The following is a 25,409-nucleotide window of genomic DNA, read 5'->3' on the forward strand; positions in this document are numbered from 1 at the left end:
ATCCATCATATGTTGGCAGTTTGATTTCTGGTTCCTCTTCCTTTTTTTAAATCCAGCTTGAGCATCTGGAAGTTTTCAGTTCGTGTACTGTTGAAGCCTGGCTTGGAGAATTTTGAGCATTTCTTTGCTAGCGTGTGAGATGAGTGCAATTGTGTGGTAGTTTGAATATTCTTTGGCATTGCCTTTCTTCATGATTGGCATGAAAACTGACCTTTTCCAATCCTGTGTCCACTGCTGAGTTTTCCAAATGTGCTGGCATATTGAGTGCAGCACTTTAATAGCATCATTGTTTAAGATTTGAAATAGCTCAGCGGGAATAGCTCACCTCCACTAGCTTTGTTCTTAGTGATGCTTCCTAAGGCCCCGTTAACTTTCCACTCCAAGATGTCAGGCTCTAGGTGTGTGATCACATCATCATGGTTCCCTGGGTCATTAAGATCTTTTTGTATAGTTCTGTGTATTCTTGCCACCTCTTCTTAATCTCTCTGCTTCTGTTAGATCCATACCATTTTTGTCCTTTATTGTGTGCCAATCTTTGCATGAAATATCCCCTTTGTATCTCTAATTTTCTTGAAGAGATCTCTGGTCTTTCCCATTCTATTGTTTTCCTTTATTTATGTGAATAGACCACTTAGAAAAGCATTGATTACCACTGGCCATGCAATGTTAGGAACCCCTGTCCATAGTTCTTCAGGTACTCTGTCTATTGGATCTAATTCCTTGAATCTTTTTTTCACTTCCACTGTATAATCATAAGTGATTTGATTTAGGTCATACTTCAGTGTGGAGAAGGCAATGGTACCCCATTCCAGTACTCTTGCCTGGAAAATCCCATGGATGGAGGAGCCTGGTAGGCTGTAGTCCATGGGGATGCTGAGTCGGACACGACTGAGCGACTTCACTTTCACTTTTCACTTTCATGCATTGGAGAAGGAAATGGCAACCCACTCCAGTATTCTTGCCTTGAGAATCCCAGGGATGGTGGAGCCGGCTGCTGTCTATAGGGTTGCGCAGAGTCGGACATGACTGAAGTTACTTAGCAGGAGCAGCAGCAGCATACCTCAATGGTCTAGGGGATTTCACTACTTTCTTCAACTTAAATCTGAATTTTGCAATAAGGAGTTCATGATCTGAGTCACAGTCAGCCCCCAGTCTTGTTTTTGCTGACTGTATAGCTCTTCTCCATTTTCGGCTGCCAAGAATATAATCAATCTGATTTTGGTATTGACTGTCTGGTGATGTCCATGAGTAGAGTTATCCCTTGTGTTGTTGCAAGAGGGTGTTTCTCTGAGCAGTGCATTCTCTTGTCTAAACTCTTGTAGCCTTTGCCATGCTTCATTTTGTACTCCAAAGCCAAACTTGCCTGTTACTCCAGGTATCTCTTGACTTCCTACCTTTGCATTCCAGTCACCTATGATGAAAAGGGCATATTTTTTGGTGTTATTTCTAGGAGGTCTTCACAGAACCATTCAGCTTCTGCTTCTTCAGCATTAGTGGTTGGGGCATAGACTTGGATTACTGTGATACTGAATGGTTTGCTTTGCAAACAAGCAAAAATCATTATGTCATTTTTGAGATTCCACTCAAGAACTAAATTTCAGATTAATTTGTTGACTATGAGGCCTACTCCATTTCTTCAAGGGGTTCTTGCTCACAGTAGTGGACATAATGGTGATAGCTTATGGTGAATGTTGTCAGATTTGTGATCTCCAAAGTAAAGAATTTTGCTTCAAGATCAGGGACTCAGCTTCAGTCACTCAGAGCTTTGTATGGCAAAAGTTTTATTACAGTGTAAAAATGATACTTTGGCCACCACATGTGAAGAGTTGACTCATTGGAAAAGACTCTGATGCTGGGAGGAATTGGGGGCAGGAGGAGAAAGGGACGACAGAGGATAAGATGGCTGGATGGCATCACCGACTCAATGGACATGAGTTTGAGTGAACTCCAGGAGTTGGTAATGGACAGGGAGGCCTGGCGTGCTGCAATTCATGGGGTCGCAAAGAGTCGGACATGACTGAGTGACTGAACTGAACTGAAAAATGATACAGAAAACTTCTGACAAAGACATCAGAAGAGGGGTGGAGACTGACCCACTTACTAGTTTGCGTGGGGCTTTATATACTTTTTCAATGGGTTACTAACAATAGAAAGGTCTTACCAGACCCACTCTCACATATACATATGCATCTTAAGATAACAGGATTATTCTGAAGTTTCTTGTTAAGAATAAGAAACATGTCCTCCAGTGAGACACATTGTTGTTATATAATCATTGTGAGTGAAAATCACTCAGTCATTTCCAACTCTTTGTCAGCCCCATGGACTGTAGCCCACCAGCCTCCTCTGTCCATGGAATTTTCCAGGCAAGAATACTAGAGTTGCCGTTGCCTCCTCAGGGAATCTTCCTAACCCAGGAATTGAACCTGTGTTTCTTGCATCTCCTGCACTGGCAGGCAGATTCTTTACCACTTTCACTAACTAGGAAGCCATGTGGTGGTAGAAGTCAGGAAAATAAAATGGCTCCAAAAGGAAATGTGTGGTATATAGTACTGATACTTGCTTTGATTAACTTAGTCCATTGGGGGCCATTTACGGCACACAGACACACACACACACACAGACACACACACACAAAAAAAAAAAACAGTAGGAAAATGCGTTTCCTCAAGATGCAGAATACCTATTTAGAGGAAAGATTTAAATGTCAGGGTATGTGAAATAGAAAGCCAGTGGGAATCTGCTATATGACATAGGGAGCTGAAACCTGGTACTCTATGACAACCTAGAGGGGTGAGATTGGGTGGGAAGGAGGTTCAAGTGGGAGGGGACATATGTATACCTATGACTGATTCATGTTGGTGTATGGCAGAGACTAACACAATATTGTAAAGCAATTATCATCTAATTAATATTTTTTTTTTAAATCAGGGTATAATGCCATATAATAAGTAACTTCATGCAAAAATTCAAATTTTTCATGTCCATATAGATGAAGTATACATAGAAGTTATACCAATTATCCCAGGGACCTAGGAAAGGTTGAGTAGCACTCTGCCTTAAAATGATATTTTGCAATTAACTGAATAAATGGCATTTTATAGATTGAGCCCTAATGGTCCAGTTCTGATGTACTGCCTTTTTTCTGACACTAGTCTTAACCTGTTGAGTTCTTATTGAAATGATGAATCCTTCTGGTTCCCACAGTGATTGTGACTGAACATATGTCAAGTATATAATTGTTTCAGGGGCCAGTGCATAACCTCTTTTAATGTCTAAAAGCTTCCGGCTTTAGTACCTTCAATAAATATAGGGATTTTTGTTATAGTGATTTTTTTCCATTGGATTTGGATATCAAATGATTCAGTGAAGCTACTGTAAAGGTTAAAAATAATTGCATGTAATAATTTCCCCATTGATGTTTCCACTACCAAAAAAGTCATATACACATATGCAGACACCAAGATTTTCTAAACTGGGTAATCATAAAACTTATTATTTGAAAGATTGCAAGTTGTATTTCATTTGGAGTTCCAAGAGACCTAGGAGGGGATTGGTGGTAAGGCCAGGACCTGGATATGAGTTAGTGAGGACAGGGGATATCAACCTCTGAGTGTAATCATGCTCTTAAAGGAAAATTTCAAAATTCTGCCCTTTTATGTTAATTTTTATTGGGATACAGTTGCTTTACAATGTTGTGTTAGTTTCTGTCATGCAGCAAAGTGAATCAGTTATATGTAAAAATTCCCCTTTTTAATAACTACTTTACAGTCTTAACCAATTCCAACTTGCTTTCCAGAGACATATTCCTTAGAAAAGAAAAATTATCTGTTGAATCTTTGTTCTCAAGGGGACTTGAATAATAAATTTATACATAAAATTCAACATGTCAATGATGTATTTCAAGTTAAAAGCAATCTATAGAATTTATAAGTCTTCACACAATATTTTAGTAACATTTTAACTAAATATTCTTTAGGCATGGCAACCCACTCCATTATTCTTTCCTAGAGAATCCCATGGACAGAGGAGCCTGGCAGGCTACAGTCCATAGGGTCACAAACAGTTGAACACAACTGAAGCCACTGAGCATGCATGCACGCACCCAGAAGCTTACTACATGTGTCCCAAGACATCCATGGTCTGTAGTTCCCACACCTCCTGCGGTGACAGAAATCTCCTATTCCCAATGGATCTGTCTTACTTGTGCTCAGCACACTGGAAACTAGCCAGGATGTCTTCTAGATAAGAGCATTAAAAGTGTAAGTTTTAATCATAATAACATCTATTCATTACTAAATGATGCAGGACATTTCAGAACTGTGCAAGGGAAATCTGGTGACCTGAGTTATATCTCTGGTTATGACACTAACTCTTGGAGACTGAGCACATCACATAACATTACTCTTGAAATTGTTTCCCTATCCGTCAGCTTAAGTTCTAAGAGAATAAAATTATCTCTGAAGTTCAGTTTAAAAGTACTTGATAATATATGCTAAGGTCAGGGTTGATTTCTCTATTAGATAGAATAGGAGGGCTACAGTCCATGGGCTGGTAAAAAGTTGGACATGACTGAGCAACTAACCACACTAAGCACAGAGTAGGCACAGAGCTTAGGATCCTCATTATTTCGGGGGAAGGGGACCTTGAAAAATGTTTGTATTTTTTAAGTCAGAGGAAAAATTGAATTTTAAGTCAAAGATAATATTTCAATAAATAATATTAACATGTGTGTCTTTATTTGAATACTGTTGAAAAATAAATTTTCTAATATTATTTTATCAACAAAAAAGCCCATGAAGGCAAACTGTCCACAGAAGTCATAACACAGCCCTAGCTATGGTGGAGAAAATTGTGGCTGAAAGGTTAGAAGGTTTGGAATTCACATTGTAATAGACCTGGGCCTAAATTTAGATTTGAATTTAGTCGTCTTAGAATTGTGTCAAAGAAAGTGAAATCATTTCCTTTCATCAGTGCATAGTCTTCTTTTTTTCTCTGAGCTTTGCACATTTTCCCCTTTTTCATGACCCATCATGTACTTATGACCCGTTTTTCTAATTCCTGGAACACAATTCCATCCCATTGTCTTCCCACAACTCAGTTTAATTCCTGCACTTATCTGCGAACTTGTACATATGTGTGCTCACACAACATGCACACACACACACAGACAGTGACACCCTGCTTCCTTTTCCCTGTGTCAGCTGAATCATGATTTCCTCCAAAAAGATGTCTCAGACCACCTGTGTTTAGACTAGATGTTCCTTTCACCCATCCACACTGTTCATTCTTGGATGCTGAGAACCATCTAGCTTATCACTGAAATGTAACAACTTTCATATTGCAAAATATAAGGCACAGAGACAATACTCCATAAACACTGCCAAGAGAATAATTCTGAACCTCAGTAGCCTCATTTATAGAATGAAAATTCTAAACCTACTCCACTGAGATGGGTAAAAAACACATGCACACCAAATTCTGTGACTTGTTCATTGAGGAGTTCATCATACTATCACATACTATTCCAGGATTAAAAAAAAAAAACAAAAACAATAGTATGCTTTAGTCTAGAGTCTATACTTAGGCACTGATAGCTTTTTAAAAAGTTTAATAAGTATGAGAAGATAAATCTTATATTATCTTTTCGGTTCAGTTGAAAACTATGATGAAATTACTACTTAGGATTGAGCCAAGCATTATGAAAAATGGACATAAATGATGACTAGTCTCTTTATGTCCTCAGAAGTTGAAATATAACTGATGCAATGCTATGCCAATTGTATATTTCAGCTACAGATATATAATTTTGGAGTTAATCCTTTTTATTTAATGGGCCTCTATATAGAGGTAATGTAGGCTGTCTACAATGGCCTTTCTAGTAATGTGCAAATATTGAAGCATGTTTAGGGTTAAAAAGTATTTGATAAAGTTTACTGCTTCTTTGATTTAAGCCTGACCATCTGGCTCATCAGTGCCACCAAGATCTATCGTTTATCACTGTGCTTATACTCATGTAATAACTATACTTTTATGTTAATTACATTTTATTGATCCATAGTATATCTCCATGTGTGCACTAATTTTGACTAATTTTCACAAATGAGTATCAGGTATAGTTTTTGCACTTTCAAGTCTAACAATAAGAACTCATTTTGCAATGCTCAGTGAAGTACCTATGTCACACATTCACATAGTAAAGTAAGCTGAAGTAAGCAGTGATTGTTTATACAGTATTAGTGCATGCACAGAAGATCTTTATAGAAACAAATTTGAATGGGAATGATGTTTAATTGGTTCTTTTTCCAGCTATGGATATTTTTTCTTACATTCTATTAATAATGTGAAAATGAGAAATGACACCCATTGTGGGTAGAAATTCCTAATCAAACTCCCAAACTCTCTCTCCCTATCTCTTCACTCACTGCTTTGTAGAAACAGTTCAAGTCCTGGATCAGAGGAAATTGGGTACCAGATGGCTTTTATCCTAACATCTTCAAGTTACTCTGAGAGCATTCTTGCTACCAATTGCCACGTAATGAAATAAATCCTACTAGAGCAGAATAAGACTTCCAGGAAGCAGCAGGTGTAATGTCACAGCTGTATTAGCAGTGCTAACTTGTTCGTGGATCAAGTTACATCTGGGACTGTCACGCTGGCTGCTGAAGTTAAAAAGACTGCTGAGAAGGTAGCAAAAACTCTTGGGTGCTATTCTTTACCTTATTAGCAAGAGTCTTAGAGAAAAGTGGCCTCACTAAGTTACATGTTTCACTCGGCAGTGCTTCTCTTTACCCCAGCATGAGCTTTATCCAGCCATTGCCTAGGATTTATATGGGTTATATCTATTTTTGCAAATTATCTTGTTAAGATGTTAGCATGTATAGCTGGAGAAGTGTATTGCTAGTTTATATGCAAGCCATGTGCCTGGAGAATAAAATTAATTTGGAAAGATCTTGCTTGAGTGGGGAATCTGTGAAAATTTTGAATCGGGGAAGAATAGCAAGGATCAAGCTTCTTGGAATTCTGTCTGTATTGACAATAATCCTCACAATGTTTGGTAATTTATCTGAGACTAGCAAATCTTAGAGTTTATTTTTCATTCATTAATGATATGTTGATTGTCTGTTTGACTAATATCTTGTGTGAGGGCTGTGATGTTATATATAAAGAGAATATAAGCATAAAATGGTACAAATGGTCCTCGACATGTTGTTGTGATTTTTTTTTTTAGGTGGAGGAAGCACGTTTCCGTCTCATTGAAATATTTTAGAAAAACAATAATATTCAACCCAGTTCAAAAAAATTTACTGAACACTTGAATCTCTGGGCTTTTCTGGGTGGCTCAGTGGTAAAGAATCTACCTGCTAATGCAAGAGACACAGGTTCCATCCCTAGGTCAGGAAGGTCCCCTGGAGAAGGATATGTCAACCCACATCAGTATTCTTGCCTGGGAAATCCCATGGACAGAGGAGCCTGATGGGCTGCAGTCCATGGGGTCACAAGAGAGAGGGACACAACTAAACAGCAATTGTACAATCCCCATATTAGCAACTATGGATGCAAGGCATAGATTCTGCTTTAAACTTACAATCTAAACAGAGATACATATGCAAATACATACTTAAAATAGAGTGATAAATATTCAATGTAGAATTATGTATTTTCTATGACATTAGAGCACAGTAGGTAATATGTAATGAACTCTTGGAAAATATGATCAAGCATATGGACTCATATTATTTGAGTCCTTAGTGTAATGCTTTGATTCAATTATCTCGCAAAATGCTTCATACTAGATGCACAAAATGGTATCAGCTGCATAAAAAGGAAGTATTTAGTATGCACTGGCTCATTTTAATTGTATAAACACACCTGAAAAATGTTCCTTTATTTCTCAGTGCTGAAATTTCATTAGATTGTATTGGTGCTATGAAACTCTAAAAGGATTAAAATTGTTCATCCATGGAGGCTTGGGTTTGGTCTCAATAATATTTAGCACTTTCTATTATGATTATAAATGGTAAAATTAAAGGGAATAAAAACTGGAACATTAAGATTCTAATCAACATAATCAACTGACTTGAAGAATGACTAATTCCCTTTATTAAGGATGGATTGTAGTTTAATTGATCACCTGTTATGTATGGAGACCTAATTAATAATTGAGATAAGTCAAAATGCCTATTTTATTTTGTGATCTGCTGTTCTTGGCTTCCTATGTAATAAAATTAACATTCTATAGAGAAAATAATGGTAATAATAAATATTTCAGAAGAATAATAAAGGCTGTGATTACAGAAATGGAATAATATTCAATGGGACAAAGGCATCAAAATGTACATATAGAGGAAAGCATAGTTTGTAATATGACCATGAGAATAATTGCTGTAATGTGTGTTGGTTTGAATCAAACAGATTTTTCTAGTTAAACATATCCAAAAAATGATTGATTATTTAGAAAACATGTTCTGATCTTCCTACAATTGGAATACAACATCTTATGTGTTATTTTTATTTTTCCATCAGTGTAATAAGCAGCACACCAGGTCTGTAAAGCATTAAATAGGAAAAAGTCAAATGTTTTGATGATGAACTTCCAAGCAGGTGGTTCAGCTGTATTGACATTACAGGGTGGTTGTTAGAATTGCAAAATCTATGCCTCACCCAAGACATGCGAATGAGATCATGGATATTTAACAAAAGCCCCAGGAGATATGATTATGCATTAAAGTTTAGAATTGTGAGAAGGCAGAATGCTAAGGGATGCTAATGTATTGATCTTAAACTTCATGTGGTATTTGTATTAAATTATTTTTGAGAGTAAATAAATGTAGTTTTACAAGAAGTTCTTCAAAATAAAATATGTTAACTAAATATGAAGTTATAGAATTTCATTAATTTTTAGCATTTTTTAACACCAAGCAATATTTCAACTGCAGTCACAACCCAATTGATTCCTTCTAATTATAACTGTTTAAAATTTCAAACAAGTATAGCTTCTTTATATAATATTTTTATACTCTAAATTTAGCTTTAGTTTTTTACTGTGAGTAGCCAAACTTATTCAGAAATGCTATTTTATAAACATATGAATTACTTAATTCAAGAAATGTTTAATCACACATACACACACATACATATATACATATATATATACATATATATATATGTGTGTATATATATATATATCATCACCAACTCACAGAACTTGCTCAAACTCATGACCATGCAATTATCTAATTCTCTGTCATCCCCTTCTCCTCCTACCTTCAGACTTTCCCAGAATTGGGGTCTTTTCCAATAAGTCAGTTCTTCACATCAGGTGGCCAAAGTATTTCAGCTTCAGGTTTAGCATCAGTCCTTCCAATAAATATTCAGAATTGATTTCCTTTAGGATTGACTGGTTTGATCTCCTTGCTGTCCAATGGACCCTTAAGAGTCTTCTCCAACACCACAGTTCAAAAGCATCAGTTCTTTGGTGCTCAGCCTTCTTTATGGTCCAACTCTCACATCCATACATGACTGTTAGAAAAACCATAGCTTTGACCATATGGAAATTTGTTGGCCAAGGACTTTGTTGAAAAGTACTGTCTCTGCTTTTTTATATGCTGTATAGGTTTGTCATAGCTTTTCTTCCAAGGAGCAAGCATCTTTTAACTTAATTTCTATAGTCACCATCTGCAGTGATTTTGGAGCCCAAGAAACTAAAGTCCATCCCCGTTTCCACTGTTTCCTCATCTATTTGCCATGAAGTGATGGGACCGGATGCTATGATCTTCATTTTTTGAATGTTGAGTTTTAAGCCAACTTTTTCGCTTTCCTCTTTTACCTTCATCACAAGGCTCTTTAGTTCCTCTTTGCTTTCTGCTGTAAGGTTGGTGTCATCTGCATATCTGAGGTTATTGATATTCCTCCCAGCAATTTTGATTCCAGCTTGTGCTTCATCCAGTCCAGCATTTCACATGAGGTAATTTGCCTATAAGTTAAATACGCAAAGTGACAATATATGACCTAGACCTACTCCTTTCCCAATTTGAAACCAGTCTGTTGTTCCATGTCCAGTTCTAACTGTTGCTTCTTGATCTGCATACATATTTCTCAGGAGGCAGGTAAGATGGTCTGGTATTCTCATCTCTTTTAAGCATTTTCCACAGTTTGTTGTGATCCACATAGTCAATGGCTTTTGCATAGTCAATGAAGGAGAAGTAGATTTTTTTTCTGAAATTCTCTTGCTTTTTCAATGATCCACAGATCTTGACAATTTGACCTCTGGTTCCTCTGCCTTTTCTAAATCCAGCTTGAACATCTGGAAGTTCTCAGTTCACATACTATTGAGCCTAGCTTGGAGAATCTTGAGCATTACTTTGCTAGTGTGTGAGATGAGTGTAATTGTGCGGTAGTATGAACATTCTTTGGCATTGCCTTTCTTTGGAATTGCAATGAAAAATTTCCAGTCCTGTGGCCACTGCTGAGTTTCCCAAATTTCCTGACATATTGAGTGCAGCACTTTCAGAGCATCATCTTTTAGGATTTGAGATAGCTCAGCTGGAATTCCATCATCTCCACTAGCTTTGTTTGTAGTGATGCTTCCTAAGGTCTACTTGACTTCACACTCCAAAATGTCTGGCTCTAAGTGAGCTTCACATCATTGTGGTTATCTGGGTCATGAAGAACTCTTTTGTACAGTTCCTCTGTGTATTCTTGCCACCTCTTCTTAATATCTTCTGCTTCTTTTAGGTCCATATCATTTCTATCCTTATTGTGTCCATCTTTGCATGAAATGTTCCCTTGGTATCTCTAATTTTCTTAAAGAGATCTCTAATCTTTCCCATTCTATTGTTTTCCTCTATTTCTTTGCATTGATCACTTAGGAAGCCTTTCTTATATCTCCTTGCTATTCTACATTCATATGGATATATCTTTCTTTTTCTCCTTTACCTTTCACTTCTCTTCTTTTCTCAGATATTTGTAAGGTCTCATCAGGGAACCATTTTGCCTTTTTGCATTTCTTTTTCTTGGGGATGGTTTTGATCACTGCCTCCTGTACAATGTAACAAACTTCTGTCCATAGTTCTTCAGGCACTCTATCAGATCTAATCTCTTGAATATATTTGTCATTCCTACTTATAATTGTAAGGAATTTTATTTAGGTCATACCTGAATGGCCTAGTGGTTTTCCCTACTTTCTTCAATTTAAGACTGAATTTGGCAATAAAGAGTTCATGATCTGAGCCACAGTCACTTCCTGGTCTTTTTTACATTTTTGCTTACTGTATAGAGCTTCTCCATCTTCAGCTGCAAAGAGTATAATCAATCTGATTTCAGTATTGACCATCTGGTGATGTCTATAATGTAGAGTTTTCTCTTTGTTATTGGTAGAGGGTTTTTACTATAATCAGTGCCTTCTCTTGGCTAAACTCTGTTAGACTTTGCCCTGCTTCATTTTGTACACCAAGGCCAAACTTCCCTGTTACTCCAGGTATCTCTTAACTTTCTACTTTTGCATTCTACTCCCCTGTGATGAAAAGGACATCTTTTCTTTGGTATGTGTTAGTTTTAAAAGGTCATGTAGGTGTGGTGGCACATTAAGTGGGGGATTGGGGTAGGAAGAACTTAGAGCCATGGAGGAAAAAAAAAAAAAAAAAGCAAGGGACTATATTGACTGACCATGTAATAGGTGTACTTGGTTAAATGGAAGCATTAGTGTGTGTGTGTGTGTGATTCCATCAGTTGTGTCTGACTCCTTGAGACCCCATGGAGTATAGCCCACCAGGCTTCTGTGTCCATTGGATTCTCCAGGCAAGGATACTGGAGTGGGTAGTCATTTCCTTCTCCAGAGGATCTTTCAAACCCAGGGATAGAAACTCGGTCTCCTGTACTGCAGGCAGATTGTTTACTATCTGAGCCACCTATTAAAATTCTATATTTTGAGTCTGGTTACTGGAGGAATGTTTAGTCCCTAAACTGTGTTCGACTTTTTGCAACCCCATGGACTGTAGCCTGCCAGGCTCTTTTGTCCTTAGGATTTGCCAGGCAAGAATACTGGAGTGTGTGTCCATTTCCTTCTCCAGGGAATCTTCCCAACCCTGGTATTGAACCTGCATCTCTTGCGTTGAGAAATCAACTCTAAATATTCATTGCAAGGACTGTTCCTTTGGCCAACAGATGTGAAGAGCTGACCTATTAGGAAAGACTTGGATGTTGGGAAAGATTGAAGGTAAAAGGAGAAGGGGACAGAAGAGGATGAGTTCGATAGATAGCATCACTGACTCAGTGGGCATGAATTTGAGCAAACTCTGGGAGACAGTGGAGGACAGAGGAGTCTGGCATGGGGTTGCAAAGAGTTGGATGCCACTTAACAACTGAACAACAGCAAACTGCAATAATGATTATTTGTAGCATTTATAATGAAGGAATAATGTTTTGAAAAAGTTAATAAGTAGGTTTCTAGCAACATAGAACATACCTGGGAAGAATTAACATTAAGCAAACTAACCTGGTTTGTTTTGCATAATTTCCTATTTCTATTTCATTTTGTGTGTGTTATGAACTCTGATATTTTTGGAGTAGTTTTGTGTTTCCAAGAAAATTGAGAAGATGCAGAGTCTTCCCATATACCCACTGCCTCCACAACTGCATGTCCTCTCTCATTATCAATATCCCTCTCCAAAATGCAACATTTTTTTTTTTACTGAGGAGGGACCTACTCTAAACTATCCTCAAGGTCCTTAGTGTTCACTCTTAGGTGCTGTGCATTCTGTGGATCCGAACGAATGTTTAAGGACAAATGTATAAGCTTTTTGAAGATCCTGTGGATACATCCTTTTGTTCAGAGATTCTTTCCTCAGCCAAACTGAATCTACCAATAAGCCCATCAGATGTGCTCTTTACTTACAGTGTTTTTTGTCTCTCACGTTTATTTTTAGTTCTTTCTTACGATTTCCATGATTCTGCTTATATTGATCATCTGTTCTTACATGTTCTTTATTTTGTTCTTTAGAGTCCTTAGAATATTAATCAAAGTTGCTTTAGATTTCTAGTTTGATAATCCCAACACTCCTGCTATGTCTCATTCAGATGCTTGCTCTTATCTCTCCAATTTGCACTTTTTTGCCTTTTGGCATGCTTTGTAATTTTTTTTTTTTTTTGATAACAGGATATGATGCACTAGGAGATGGAGCTGCTGTAAATAATCCTTTAGTAATGCTAGTGGAGGTGATAGAATTCCAGCTGAGCTATTTCAAATCCTAAAATATGATGCTATTAAAATGTTGCTCTCAATATGTCAGCAAATTTGAAAACCACAACAATGGCCACAGGACTGGAAAAGTCAGTTTTCATTCCAATCCCAAATAAAGGTGATGGTAAGGGAAGTTCCAACCACTGTACATTTGCACTCATTTCACACACTAGCAAAGTATTGCTCAAAGTCTTTCAAGCTGGGCTTCAACAGTACATGAACCAAGAAATTACAGATGTTCAAGTTGGATTTAGAAAGGCAGAGAAACAAGAGATCAAATTGCCAGCATCTGTTGGACCATTAAAAAGGCAAGCGAATTCCAGAAAAGCATCTACTTCTGCTTCCTTGACTATGCTAAAGCCTTTGACTGTGTAGATCACAACAAACTGTGAAAAATTATTAAAAGAGATGGAAATACCAGACCACCTTACTGCATCCTGTGAAACCTGTATGCACGTCAAGAAGCAACAGTTAGAACTGGGTGTGAAACAAATGACTGGATCAAAGTTGGGAAAGGAGTAGGTCAAAGCCGTGTATTGTCACCCTGCTTATTTAACTTATATGCAGAGTATATCATGTAAAATGTTGGGCTGGAAGAATCATTAGCTGGAGTCAAGATTGTGGGGAGAAACATCAAAACCTCAGATATGCAGATAACACCACCCTTATGGCAGAAAGTGAAGAGGAACTAAACAGCCTCTTGATGAAGGCGAAAGAGGAGAGTGAAACAGCTGGCTTAGAACTCAACATTCAAAAAAAAAAAAACAACAACTATGGCATCTAGTCCCATCACTTCATTGCAAATAGATGGGGAAAGAATGGAAACAGTAACAGACTTTAGTTTCTTGGGCTCCAAAATCACTGGAGATAGTGACTGCAGCCATAAAATTAAAAGATGCTTGCTCCTTGGAAGAAAAGATATGACAATCCTAGACAGCATATTAAAAGGAAGAGACATCAGTTTGAAGACAAAGGTTCATAGAGTCTAATCTGTGGTTTTTCTACTAGTCATGTATGGATATGAGAGTTGGACCATAAAGAAGGCAGAGAACCAAAGAACTGATGCTTTTGAACTGTGGTGTTGGAGAAGACTCTTGAGACTCCCTTGGACTGGAAGCAGATCAAACGAATCAATCTTTGAGGAAATCAACCCTGAATATTCTTTGGAAGGACTAATGTTGAAGCTGAAACTCCAATACTTTGGCCACATGATGCAAAGAACCAATTCATTGGAAAAGACTCTGATCCTGGGAAAGATGTAGGGCAGGAGGAGCAGGGGGCAACAGATGAGAGGGTTGGATGGCATCACTAGCTGAATGGGCATGAGTTTGAGCAAACTCTGGGGGATAGTAGAGAACAGGGAAGCCTGGCATGCTGCAGTCCATGGGGTCATGAATAGTCAGAGATGACTGAGCAACAATGTGATAGATCTTCCCGACCCAGGGATTGAACCGGCATCTCCTGCTTTGCAGGCAGATTCTTTACCAGTTGAACTGTCAGGGAAGCCTAGGGATGGGGCAGGAGAAGCATTCTATAGTCTGTGACTAGTTCTTAGTCTTTCCGTGATTCTGTGCCTCTGGACTGAACTTCACAAATGTTTCTCAAGGTTTTCTCGCTCCTTAGGTGGGCCAGGATGTATTTCCTCCTTCCCTATGTAAGGTGGTACTAGTGGTACAGAACTTGCCTGCTAGTTCAGGAGACATAAGAGACATGGGTTCGATCCTTAGGTTGAGAAGATCCCCTGGAGGAGGGCCTTCCAACCCACTCCAGTATTCTTGCCTGGAGAATCCCATGGATGGAGGAGCCTGGTGGGTTACACTCCATAGGGTCAAAAAGTCATTACTGAAGTGACTGCACATGGGCAGTACTCCAGCAGGTTAGGCTCTTGTTGACTAGTTTCCCCTGAGGGCTGGCCTTATTAAGAGTAGAATGATCTGACATATGTAAAAATATTTCCTTTACCCTCTCCCTGGGGAAACACAAGGGGATTTTTCTGATATTTACTGTGGAAATTTGGAGGTGTTCTTGATGGTAAATCTCACCATGTTGAGGACTTTCCCCTTGGAGTTTTTAAATCTCCGAGTTATCCTCACTGAACCTCCAGCAGTTTATCAATTACAGTTCAGGTTTGCCACTCCATTACTGGTTCCAGCTGATTTCTGCTCATGAGTCTCTGGTCAGTTAAGCCGCTCTTCCTTCTGTTCATTTATCTATCTTCAATCATGGAGGCAGTAGTCCCGAAGTCCCCCTCCATTGTTATGAATCCAAGAAGAGTTGTTAATTTTTTAAGTCTGTTCAGGTTATCTTTGTTTTTAGGATGGAGTGGTATTTTTCTAAGCTCCTTCCTTGCTTATGAACTTAAAATATCATTATTTTTTAATTGCTTAGTAACATTCCATTGTATATAACACAATTAGTTTATCCATTCACCTGTGACATTGACTTTTCTCTAGCCTTTCCCTATGCACATTTTAGATGAATATCCTTTATTCCACTTGCATAAATGTCTAAATCTGCTTATCTTATTGGTACTGTAACAACTCACAAACGGAATGACTTAAAATATTACAGATGTATCTATTAGATTTCTAGAGATCAAAAGGGCTTCCCTGGTAGCTCAGTAGTAAAGAATCTGCCTGCCAATGCAGAAGACATGCACTTGATCCCTGGATCAGGGAGATTCCCTGGAGAAGGAAATGGCAACCCACTCCATTATTTGTGCATGGAGAATTCCATGGATAGAAGGGATTGGTGGGCTACAGTCCACAGGGTCACAAAAGAGCTGGACAAAACTTAGCAGCTGAACAACAGCAAGAGGTCAAAAGTCTAAAATCAAGATTTCTGCCTGGGTGGAGGGGAGGGCGATGCTCCAGGATAGTATCCATTCTTTGGCTTCTTTAGCTTCCAGGGTGGCCTGTAATCCTTAGCTACTGCACTCTTACTTGGGACACTCTATCCTCCAGCATCTGTGATCATCTCTTTTACTGACTGATCCTCCTGCCTCCCTCTTATGAGGCCCCCTCTGATTACCTTGTATGTGTGTGTTCAGTTGCTCAGTCGTGTCCACAGTCATGTTCAACTCTTGCAACCCCATGAACTGTAGCCTGTTAGGCTCCTCTATCCATGGAATGTTTCCAGGCAAGAATAATGGAGCGGGTTGTCATTTCCTACTGCAGTTGATCTTCCTGACCTAGGGATTGAAACTGTGTCTCTTAAATCTCCTGAATTGGCAGGCAGATTCTTTAGCACTGCACCACCTGGGAAACACCTGTGATCATATTGAAAGAAAATGAAAGTGCTAGTCACTCAGTTGTGTCACAAAGTGACTCTTTGTGACCCCATGGACTGTAGCCCCCACAAGCTCCTCTGTCCATGGGATTTCCCAGGCAAGAATACTGGAGTGGGCTGCCATTCCTTCCTCCAGGGGATCTTCCCAACCCAGGGACTGAACCCAGGTCTCCTGTATTGCAGGCAGTTTCTTTACTGTCTGAGCCACCCTTGATTTTGTCTAAATGATCCAGGATAATCTCCTAAATCCCCAAGATTTTCAGTGAATCATATCTCTAAAGTTTCCTTACCCTGTAAAGAAGCATATATATAGATCCATATTTCAGAATTCAGGATATAAACATCTTTGAGGGGCCATTTTTCAACTTACTACACTGTGTTTCAAAGAGTTTATCTTATTTGACAATCCCATCAAAGGTGTAAAACAGTTCCCATTCCTCCACATCCTCACGGACATATGCGAGTCATCAGTCATTTTAGTTTAAATTTCTCAAATGATGAATGATGTTGAATACCTTTCAATATATTTTTTGCCCTCTGTCTTCTTGTCAATTCAAATCTTCTTCCAATTTTTATTGGGTTTTGTGTTTTTGGATGGTTGATTTTGAGAATTCTTTATATATCTGGATACAAGTCTATAATTATCATATATTCATGCCAGACTCGAATGTGTCTGTATTTCCTCTTAACAATGTCCAAACTCATCAAGTTGTATACAATGAATATTTCAGGTGTTTATATTTCAATCTCACCTCAAAAAAGTGGTTAAAAACAAAAATGTGATAAAGGGATAGCATGAAAAAAATGAAAACACTCGGGTTATATTTGACAAAAGTTGGAAAAGGCTTATATACTGAAATCTACAAAACATGACTGAAAGATACATATAGTGTTCATAACTCAGGAGAGTTAATGTCATTATGATGTTCACTTTTCTCAAATTTATCTATAGATTCAATGCAATCCCCATTAATATCCCCACAGATTTTATATATAAAATGCAAGGTAACTATAAAATTTAATGGAAAATGCAAGAAGTTCTATTATAACCAAAAAAAAAAAAAAGAAAATTAAAAGACTAAAGTTGGAGGACTAAGATTATTTGATTTCCAGACTTACAAATTATAGTGATCAAGAGAATGTTCTATGGGTATGAAGATGAACAAACAAGCAAATATATATGAGTCCAAAAATATATAAACACACATAGATATACAAGTGATTTTTGACAAAGTTACAAAAGCAATTCAGTGGAGAAAGGATGCACTTTTCAGCAAATGGTTCTAGAAAAATTGGATATTCATAAGCAAAACATCAAACTGCAATTCATATATTGAGCTATATACAAAGCTTGATTCAAATTGGACCATACATGCTAAGAACTTAAACTATAAAACTTCTAAAAGAAAATACGAGAGAAAATGTTTTTGACCTTAAAGTTATGCAGAGATTTTTAAATATGAGACCAAAAGCCCAATCTATTAATGAAATAAATTCATATCTAATTAGTCATGGTTAAATGTATTTTTATTTAATCTTGTCATTGCTTGAGATGGTTTTATCAAATACATTTATGGAAAATATATTTAAATATATTTTAATTATCTTCAGTTCAGTTCAGTCACTCAGTCGTGTCCGACTCTTTGTGACCTCATGAACTGCAGCACGCCAGGCTTCCCTGTCCATCACCAACTCCTGGAGTTCACTCAAACTCACGTCCATCGAGTCGGTGATGCCATCCAGCCATCTCAAATCCCTCCCAGTATCAGAGTCTTTTCCAATGAGTCAACTCTTCGCATGAGGTGGCCAAAGAACTGGAGTTTCAGCTTTAGCATCATTCCTTCCGAAGAACACCCAGGACTGATCTTCTTTAGAATGGACTGGTTGGATCTCCTTGCAGTCCAAGGGACTCTCAAGAGTCTTCTCCAACACCACAGTTCAAAAGCATGAACTCTTTGGCGCTCAGCTTTCTTCACAGTCCAACTCTCAAACATCTTAAATCAGTATTAAAATGCATTTAACTATATATTCCTCAGAAAATATTTTATGAAATAATAGAAACTAAAATAATAAAGAAAAATGGTATATATGTGTATATATATATAGCTCCAGTTGTTTACTAACAATTTTTAAAAATGCAATGTCCTCATCCTCCTTCCTAAAAATATTGATAATTAAGCTTCTAAACTTATAGGTAAAAGATACATTGTATTGAAAATAATCAATATAGCAAGTGCTAGCAAATAGTTTTAAATTGAAAAAAAAAAGAGTTGAAATGAGAATCTTGCTTCAATAAGTTTTAAAGCTTTCATAGAAGATAAAAGAAACCCTCAATTATGCAAACTCTCCTCTAACTCTTAGGAATGAGTATAAATTTCTGGAGAATACTGTCTAGCATGTTCTGATGCATTTAAAAAGTCAAATATCATTTTGGTAAATGTTCCTATTACTTAGAATCCAATCAATCTGAGTTTCTGTAAAGTCAGTACTTTGTGATGTAAAACCATTTTATGCATCAGATAATTTCCTTTCTCCCAAGTATAGCATTACATGACAGATTTTAATACAGGTTATATCTGTCATGTTGAATGCTTCATGGGCTGTAGGGAGTTCCACAGTCATTTAATACACTCTGGGGAAATACTGCTTCATCATTAATCTTACTTCTGAAGCATATTTGCATTAACCTTTAAATCATCTGAATAATAAAACAAACATACAAATAAGTAAACATATTTCTTAGAAATCTTTGTGAATGAAATCATACATGTAAATGCTGGAGCACTTAAGAATACATTGTCATTTTAAAGAAATGAAACTCAATCCTCTTGGTCCTCCAACCACTTTTTATAACATTTTTGGTCTCCCAACCACTTTTTGTTGTATTTTATCATATCCTGAAATAAAATGTATACCTAACTGAAAATGAAAATAGGAAATTTTAAATAAAAATAGCTTAAGAATAATATAAACAAAGAATAAAAGTAATTATGATTTGAAAATATTATTTTCATACCTAAATATTTGGGCTTAACTTTATAGAGGAGTTAATGATGCTCAGATGTTTGAATCAATATATAATTCATGCATTCATTCAATCAGATTGTTTAATGAACATATACCATGTGCAAGAGTCTGTTCTAGGTACTGTGAAAACAATAGCAAGGAAAAGAGCAAAATTCCTTTTTTTTCATGATGACAGACAGAATATGTGCACAATAAATAATACAATAAATAAATAAAACACATGTATATTGAGATCTAGAAAATATTAGGGGAGGTTTCAAGAAAAATCCAAAGGAAACAGGGTCTCTACCTATGTGGATAACTACATGGAAAAACATTCCAGTTGGAGAGAAAATGTAGAGGTCCTGGTTGAAGAGAGGGGTATATGAGGTATGTTGCAGGCTGAAGCAAGAGGGACACTTTGGCTGGAAAAGAGTCAATTTTGAGTAGTGACCTGATGATTGAAGTATAGCATGAGGTCAGAGAGGAGATGGCACCCCACTCCATTACTCTTGCCTGGAGAATCCCATGGACGGAGGAGCCTGGTAGGCTGCAGTCCATGGGGTCTATAGAGTCGGACACGGCTGAGCGACTTCACTTTCACTTTTCACTTTCACGCATTGGAGAAGGAAATGGCAACCCACTCCAGTGTTCTTGCCTGGAGAACCCCAGGGACGGGGGAGCCTGGTGGGCCGCCGTCTATGGGGTCACACAGAGTTGGACACGACTGAAGCGACTTAGCAGCAGCAGCTTGAGATGCTGGGTTTTTATCAAAATGAGGTGTGAAATCGTCAGAGTGTTTTGTGCGGAGAAGTGACATGATCTGATTTACATTGCAGTGGGATTACTGGAAGTAATTCCTGGGTAGCTCAAATGGTAAAACAAACAGTAAAGAATCTGCCTGAAATGCAGGAGACTTGGGTTCCATCCGTAGGTTGAGAAGATCCCTTGGTTAAAGGAATGGCAGTCCACTCCAGTATTCTTGCCTGGAGAATAACATGGACAGAGGAGCCTGGTGGGCTACAGTCCATTGGTTCGCAAACAGTCAGACATGACTGAATAAGTAACACACACACAGAGGATTTACCAGAGATACACTGCTGAGAAAAAATAATTGCAGGTGGGGAGCAGTGAGAAGGCTGGGGCATCGTGGAATTCCAGATTAGCATAGGGGCAAGTCTGTGGTGATACACTGTGTAAATGTATCAAAGCTGGAACTTTCAGCATGATTAAATCCTTACAGACAATACTGTAAATTATGTCACATGTTGGTTTACTGTAGTTGTGATTTGTATTTTCTGCTCTAGGAAGCTCTATTTGTTTCACAGATCTACCTAAGAAAGGAGAAAAGAAAAGTCTTCAGCTGAAGACACTCAGATTTTTTTTAATTTTGGCTTCACTTTTATCTTTGAGGTGGATGAAAATTGAAGAAACTGTGCTGCTGTTTAAAAAAAATTATTTAAATATCATTGCATTGCATGATAAGTGCCTATTTCCTATAGTTATTAAAATAATTATTTTGTTTTCAAAATTTTAATTTATGTTAAATTACTCTGGGAAAGTTGATATGTAAAATTAACTACATCTCCACTCTATACAGGGGTTATAATTCCTAAAAACTAGTAAAGTTCCAAAAGGAAAAAAAAAATAAGGCTTAATATGTCCTTTCTTTGGGATTTGTTTGAAATTATTTGCAATCATCTTTTCTTATATTATAGACATCTTACTACACAAGTCATGTCTCCAAAACTAGCAATTACTTTATGTAAGAGAGGGAAGGTAAATATTTTGGTTGCTATCATTAATTAATCTTTGTCACATTAAATTTAAAGTGACAGGTAACATTCATAATGTTGTCAACTGACTTTTTTTTATTTGTTTGTTTGTTTGAAGCTTTTGGAAACATGTCCAAAACATTGATGAAATGTTGGAAACCAGTTGAAATACAGTAAAATTCAACAGAATAAAATAAGACTGCTTTTTCTTCATCCACGTTGGAAATTGTCAAGGAGTGAACTATGACAATATATCAATTTTTGCTACTATTTCTACTCTGGGTATGCCTGCCACATTTCTGTTCTCCAGAGATAATGTTCAGAAGGACTCCTGTACCTCAGAAAAGAATTTTAGGTGCACGTGTACCGAGGAGTGATGGCAAAATACTTCATCGTCAAAAGCGTGGTTGGATGTGGAATCAATTTTTCTTACTGGAGGAATATACAGGATCTGATTATCAATATGTCGGCAAGGTAAGTCTGTATTGAAATTGCAAATATTTACATTCTTTTATATATGTATGTATATATGTCTCATAAGGAATACTTGAAGTTTATAAAAATTACCATTCTTACAAATTTTATTCTTTAGATATTCCTAAAGCAATATTTGATTATGGAATACAAATTATAAATTAAAAACTATGTAACAAATATGGAATGATAAATGTAGGAGTTCACTTACTAGAATTAATTCTGCCTAAAACCTCGTGGATTAGAGGTAACAAAATTGCAATTTCAGAATTTTTATTTAAAAATCAATGATTGGAAGAAAACTGTATGTCAATCTAGTCACTTAAATTGACAATGCATGAATATTACACATATAGTCTCATTGCTGTTGACTTTAGTGAGGAAGAAAAGATGTATTTAGAAGTTCTTTGATATTTTGCAGAATGAGAAAGCAAATGTCATTAGAAACACGACCTAAGGCCAAAAAAATACTTACTTCTAAGAAAATTCCAGATATAATATGCCAGATATAATGTAATATAATATAATATAATTCCAGACATAATATTCCAGATATTAATGTTACTTATTTTTCTAAAGTCCTACCATGGGGACATTTATGTAAGGAAGAAACAAATGGAAAGACAAGCAGTTAAAAGTAGTTTTCTAATCAGGAGTTTTCTAATCTCAAATGAGATTTCATGCTGTTCAGTTATAAAAGTTTGGAAAGAAAATGATCTGTGGTTAGGAATGGTTAGGTTACATTGACAAAAGTAACAATGCTTTTACACACTGAGTTGTATTAATTTCAGTTTTCTTTCTTGACACTATCTGAATCTAATCAAAATTAGGTAATTTCTTAAAGAAAGAATTCTTTTAATGGTGTTATTATTTTTATGGACAGTTTATGAAACTATGTTAAAGGGAAAAAAAAGTTAAACACACTCACAAAAGGCAAACAGATATAATCAAATGTTCTTATAGCTCAAGCAAAGACTATAAAATTAGGATAGCTCCATGATTGTGTTAGCATTTATTGCATCAACCTAATGCTTTTGTACTGTGGTGTTGGAGAAGACTCTTGAGAGTCCCTTGGACTGCAAGGAGATCCAACCAATCCATTCTAAAGGAGATCGGTCCTGGGTGTTCTTTGGAAGGAATGATGCTAAAGCTGAAACTCCAGTACTTTGGCCACCTCATGCGAAGAGGTGACTCATTGGAAAAGACTCTGATGCTGGGAGGGATTGGGGGCAGGAGGAGAAGGGGACGACAGAAGATGAGATGGCTGGATGGCATCACCGACTCGATGGACATGAGTTTGAGTGAACTCCAGGAGTTGGTGATGGACAGGGAGGCCTGGCGTGCTGCAATTCATAGGGTCGCAAAGAGCGACTGAACTGAACTGAACTGAAACTTCAGTAGAGTCATTCACATAATTAAAATCATGCTTGAAGTTTTGGTCTTCTAAGAAAAAGAATTTGAGAAAATACATGTTCATTGATTTTTTAAATACTTTGGTATGTTTTTTCATGTTCCAGTTATTTCAATCCTTTTAAAATCTCTGGCAATATAAGAATGATGGCATTAAAGGTTAAATGTCATATTGACTGGAAGAGAAAAAAAGAAATGGCAACCTAAGCAATTTTACCAGAAAGCAAGCAGTAGTGGACTTATCACAGGTGTCATCTGATCAAATGCCTGAGATCAGGAGGTGAAGGCAAATTTTATGGTTGCTGCAATAGGCAACTTTCAGTTTATGAAACCAACCACATGAAAATATAATAACTGAAATTTGATCCATAGAAACTATGAATGGTTTCATTTGGTTCTTCCTAGACATAGCAGTTATTTGCATAGATTTTCCTTCCTCTAGTCCTTAATGAGTAATAAATGTTGCTAAATTGAATTGCATTATGTGCTGTTGTGATAGTCAAGCTACTTTATGTGCTTTCATTTGTTCTCTCTCCAAAGAATATCAATAACTTGAAATCAAGAACTTCATATCTCCTTTTCTTTTTTTTTCTATCTCCTTTTCTATCTCTTAGATTTTAATATTTAGTTGATTGGATTAACCTGAGTTGTATTGAACTGAATTCTCAGAGTGGTCTGGTAGCTCTTTGGTGGCAAACACTAATGTAGAATTTACATTACTATGGGGTATTAAAGCCGGTAAATACTTAAAAGACATATGCATTTTGATAAACAACTCAAATGCTGCTTCCATAGTCTGCTCTATAAAAGCAAGTCAGAAAACTCTTTAATAAGTAGAGTCATAAGGAACTTAAAGAAAGTGCTCACCAGTTTCTTCTATGTGTCCTGAGCTACCAGATCAACAGAAATAAATATATTCGATGTTGTAACTCTGACTTGACTTCTGATATTCAGAACATCTGTTATTTAGCTTATATTTCAAGTCCATTTTGTATTTCTATCATTTATTCATGTAGTGATCTGTGAGTGTGTATGCTTAGTCAGTCATGTCTGATTCCTGCAACCCGTAGACTGTAGCCTGCCAGGCTCCTCCATCCATGGGCTTTTCCAGGGAAGAATACTGGAATGGGTGGCCATTTCCTTCTCCAGGGGATCTTCCCGACCCAGAAATTGAACCCAGGTCTCCTGCATTTTAGGTGAATTCTCTAATGACTGAGCTACAAGGGAAGCCCAACCTGTGAGATACCTATCTTTAAATGTCCCTTGTCTATAGTATATATGTGTATTATATATACTTGTCTATATATATATAATATATATATTATATTGCCTTGTACAATATAATATATATAGTATATATGTGTATTATCACTGAATGTTTATAATGCATTAATTACTTTTATAAAGATCTTATTTTAGAGATAAACATATCAATGTGTGTATGCAAAAAAATAATATGCAACATAGAATATTTTTAAATGTGCATTTTAATGAATATAATAGGAAGCTAAGATATATTCTCTTCATGAGATATAATTTTTTTTGAAATTTCCTAGATATTCTTTCCAACATTACTTATAATAAATGTATTACATATTCATCCTTTCAGAAATTCTGGTTCTAGGTTTTAGTTTGTTTAAAGTAAATATGTGATATTGATGCTAAGTGATTCAATGAATAGTTTAGTTTAGAGGTAGAAGTTACAATTGTCCCAATTACTAGACACATGGGAAGACGTTGACAGACACTCCATTGTTGTGGGAAATACAGTGGGAGCTCTGAGTAAAGCCAGTGAAGAGACTTACAATGGGGAATTGAGGACAAAACTGAAAAGCACATGCATAAAGAGGGGGAACATTTAAATACCAAGCAGCCAATGTGAGCAAATGAGAAAGTGAAAATCACTCAGTAGTGTCTGACTCTTTGCAACCCCATGGACTATACAGTCCCTGGAATTCTCCAGTCAAAACACTGGAGTGGGTAGCCTTTCCCTTCTCCAGGGGATCAAACCCAGGTCTCTTGCATTGCAGGCAAATTCTTTACCAGCTGAGTCACAAGGGAAGCCTGTAAAACAGTCAATCGATCCTGTAAAAAAATGGATGGCATATAATTTTTTAGATAAAAACCCATTACTGCTTACAGAATTAAAGCAAGGGAAAGAACCCCTTAGTACTCATTGGGTTAAAGCAGAAGAAAGCTTAGGAAAAACATGTTAC

The 25,409-nt window shown here is 36.9% G+C and overlaps 1 protein-coding gene across 1 annotated transcript in view; it reads left to right on the forward strand.

The window, feature by feature from the left end:
• CDH10 (cadherin 10) overlaps positions 1-25,409 on the forward strand; it is a 186,456-nt gene that overhangs the window by 47,807 nt on the left and 113,240 nt on the right. The window contains exon 2 of the mRNA XM_005893740.2: positions 21,428-21,783. Coding sequence (XP_005893802.1) covers positions 21,553-21,783 — 231 coding nt within the window. The 5' untranslated portion in view covers positions 21,428-21,552. The remainder of the gene's footprint in view (positions 1-21,427; positions 21,784-25,409) is intronic.

Source organism: Bos mutus, chromosome 20 (genome assembly GCF_027580195.1).
Source record: "Bos mutus isolate GX-2022 chromosome 20, NWIPB_WYAK_1.1, whole genome shotgun sequence".
NCBI lineage: Eukaryota > Metazoa > Chordata > Mammalia > Artiodactyla > Bovidae > Bos > Bos mutus.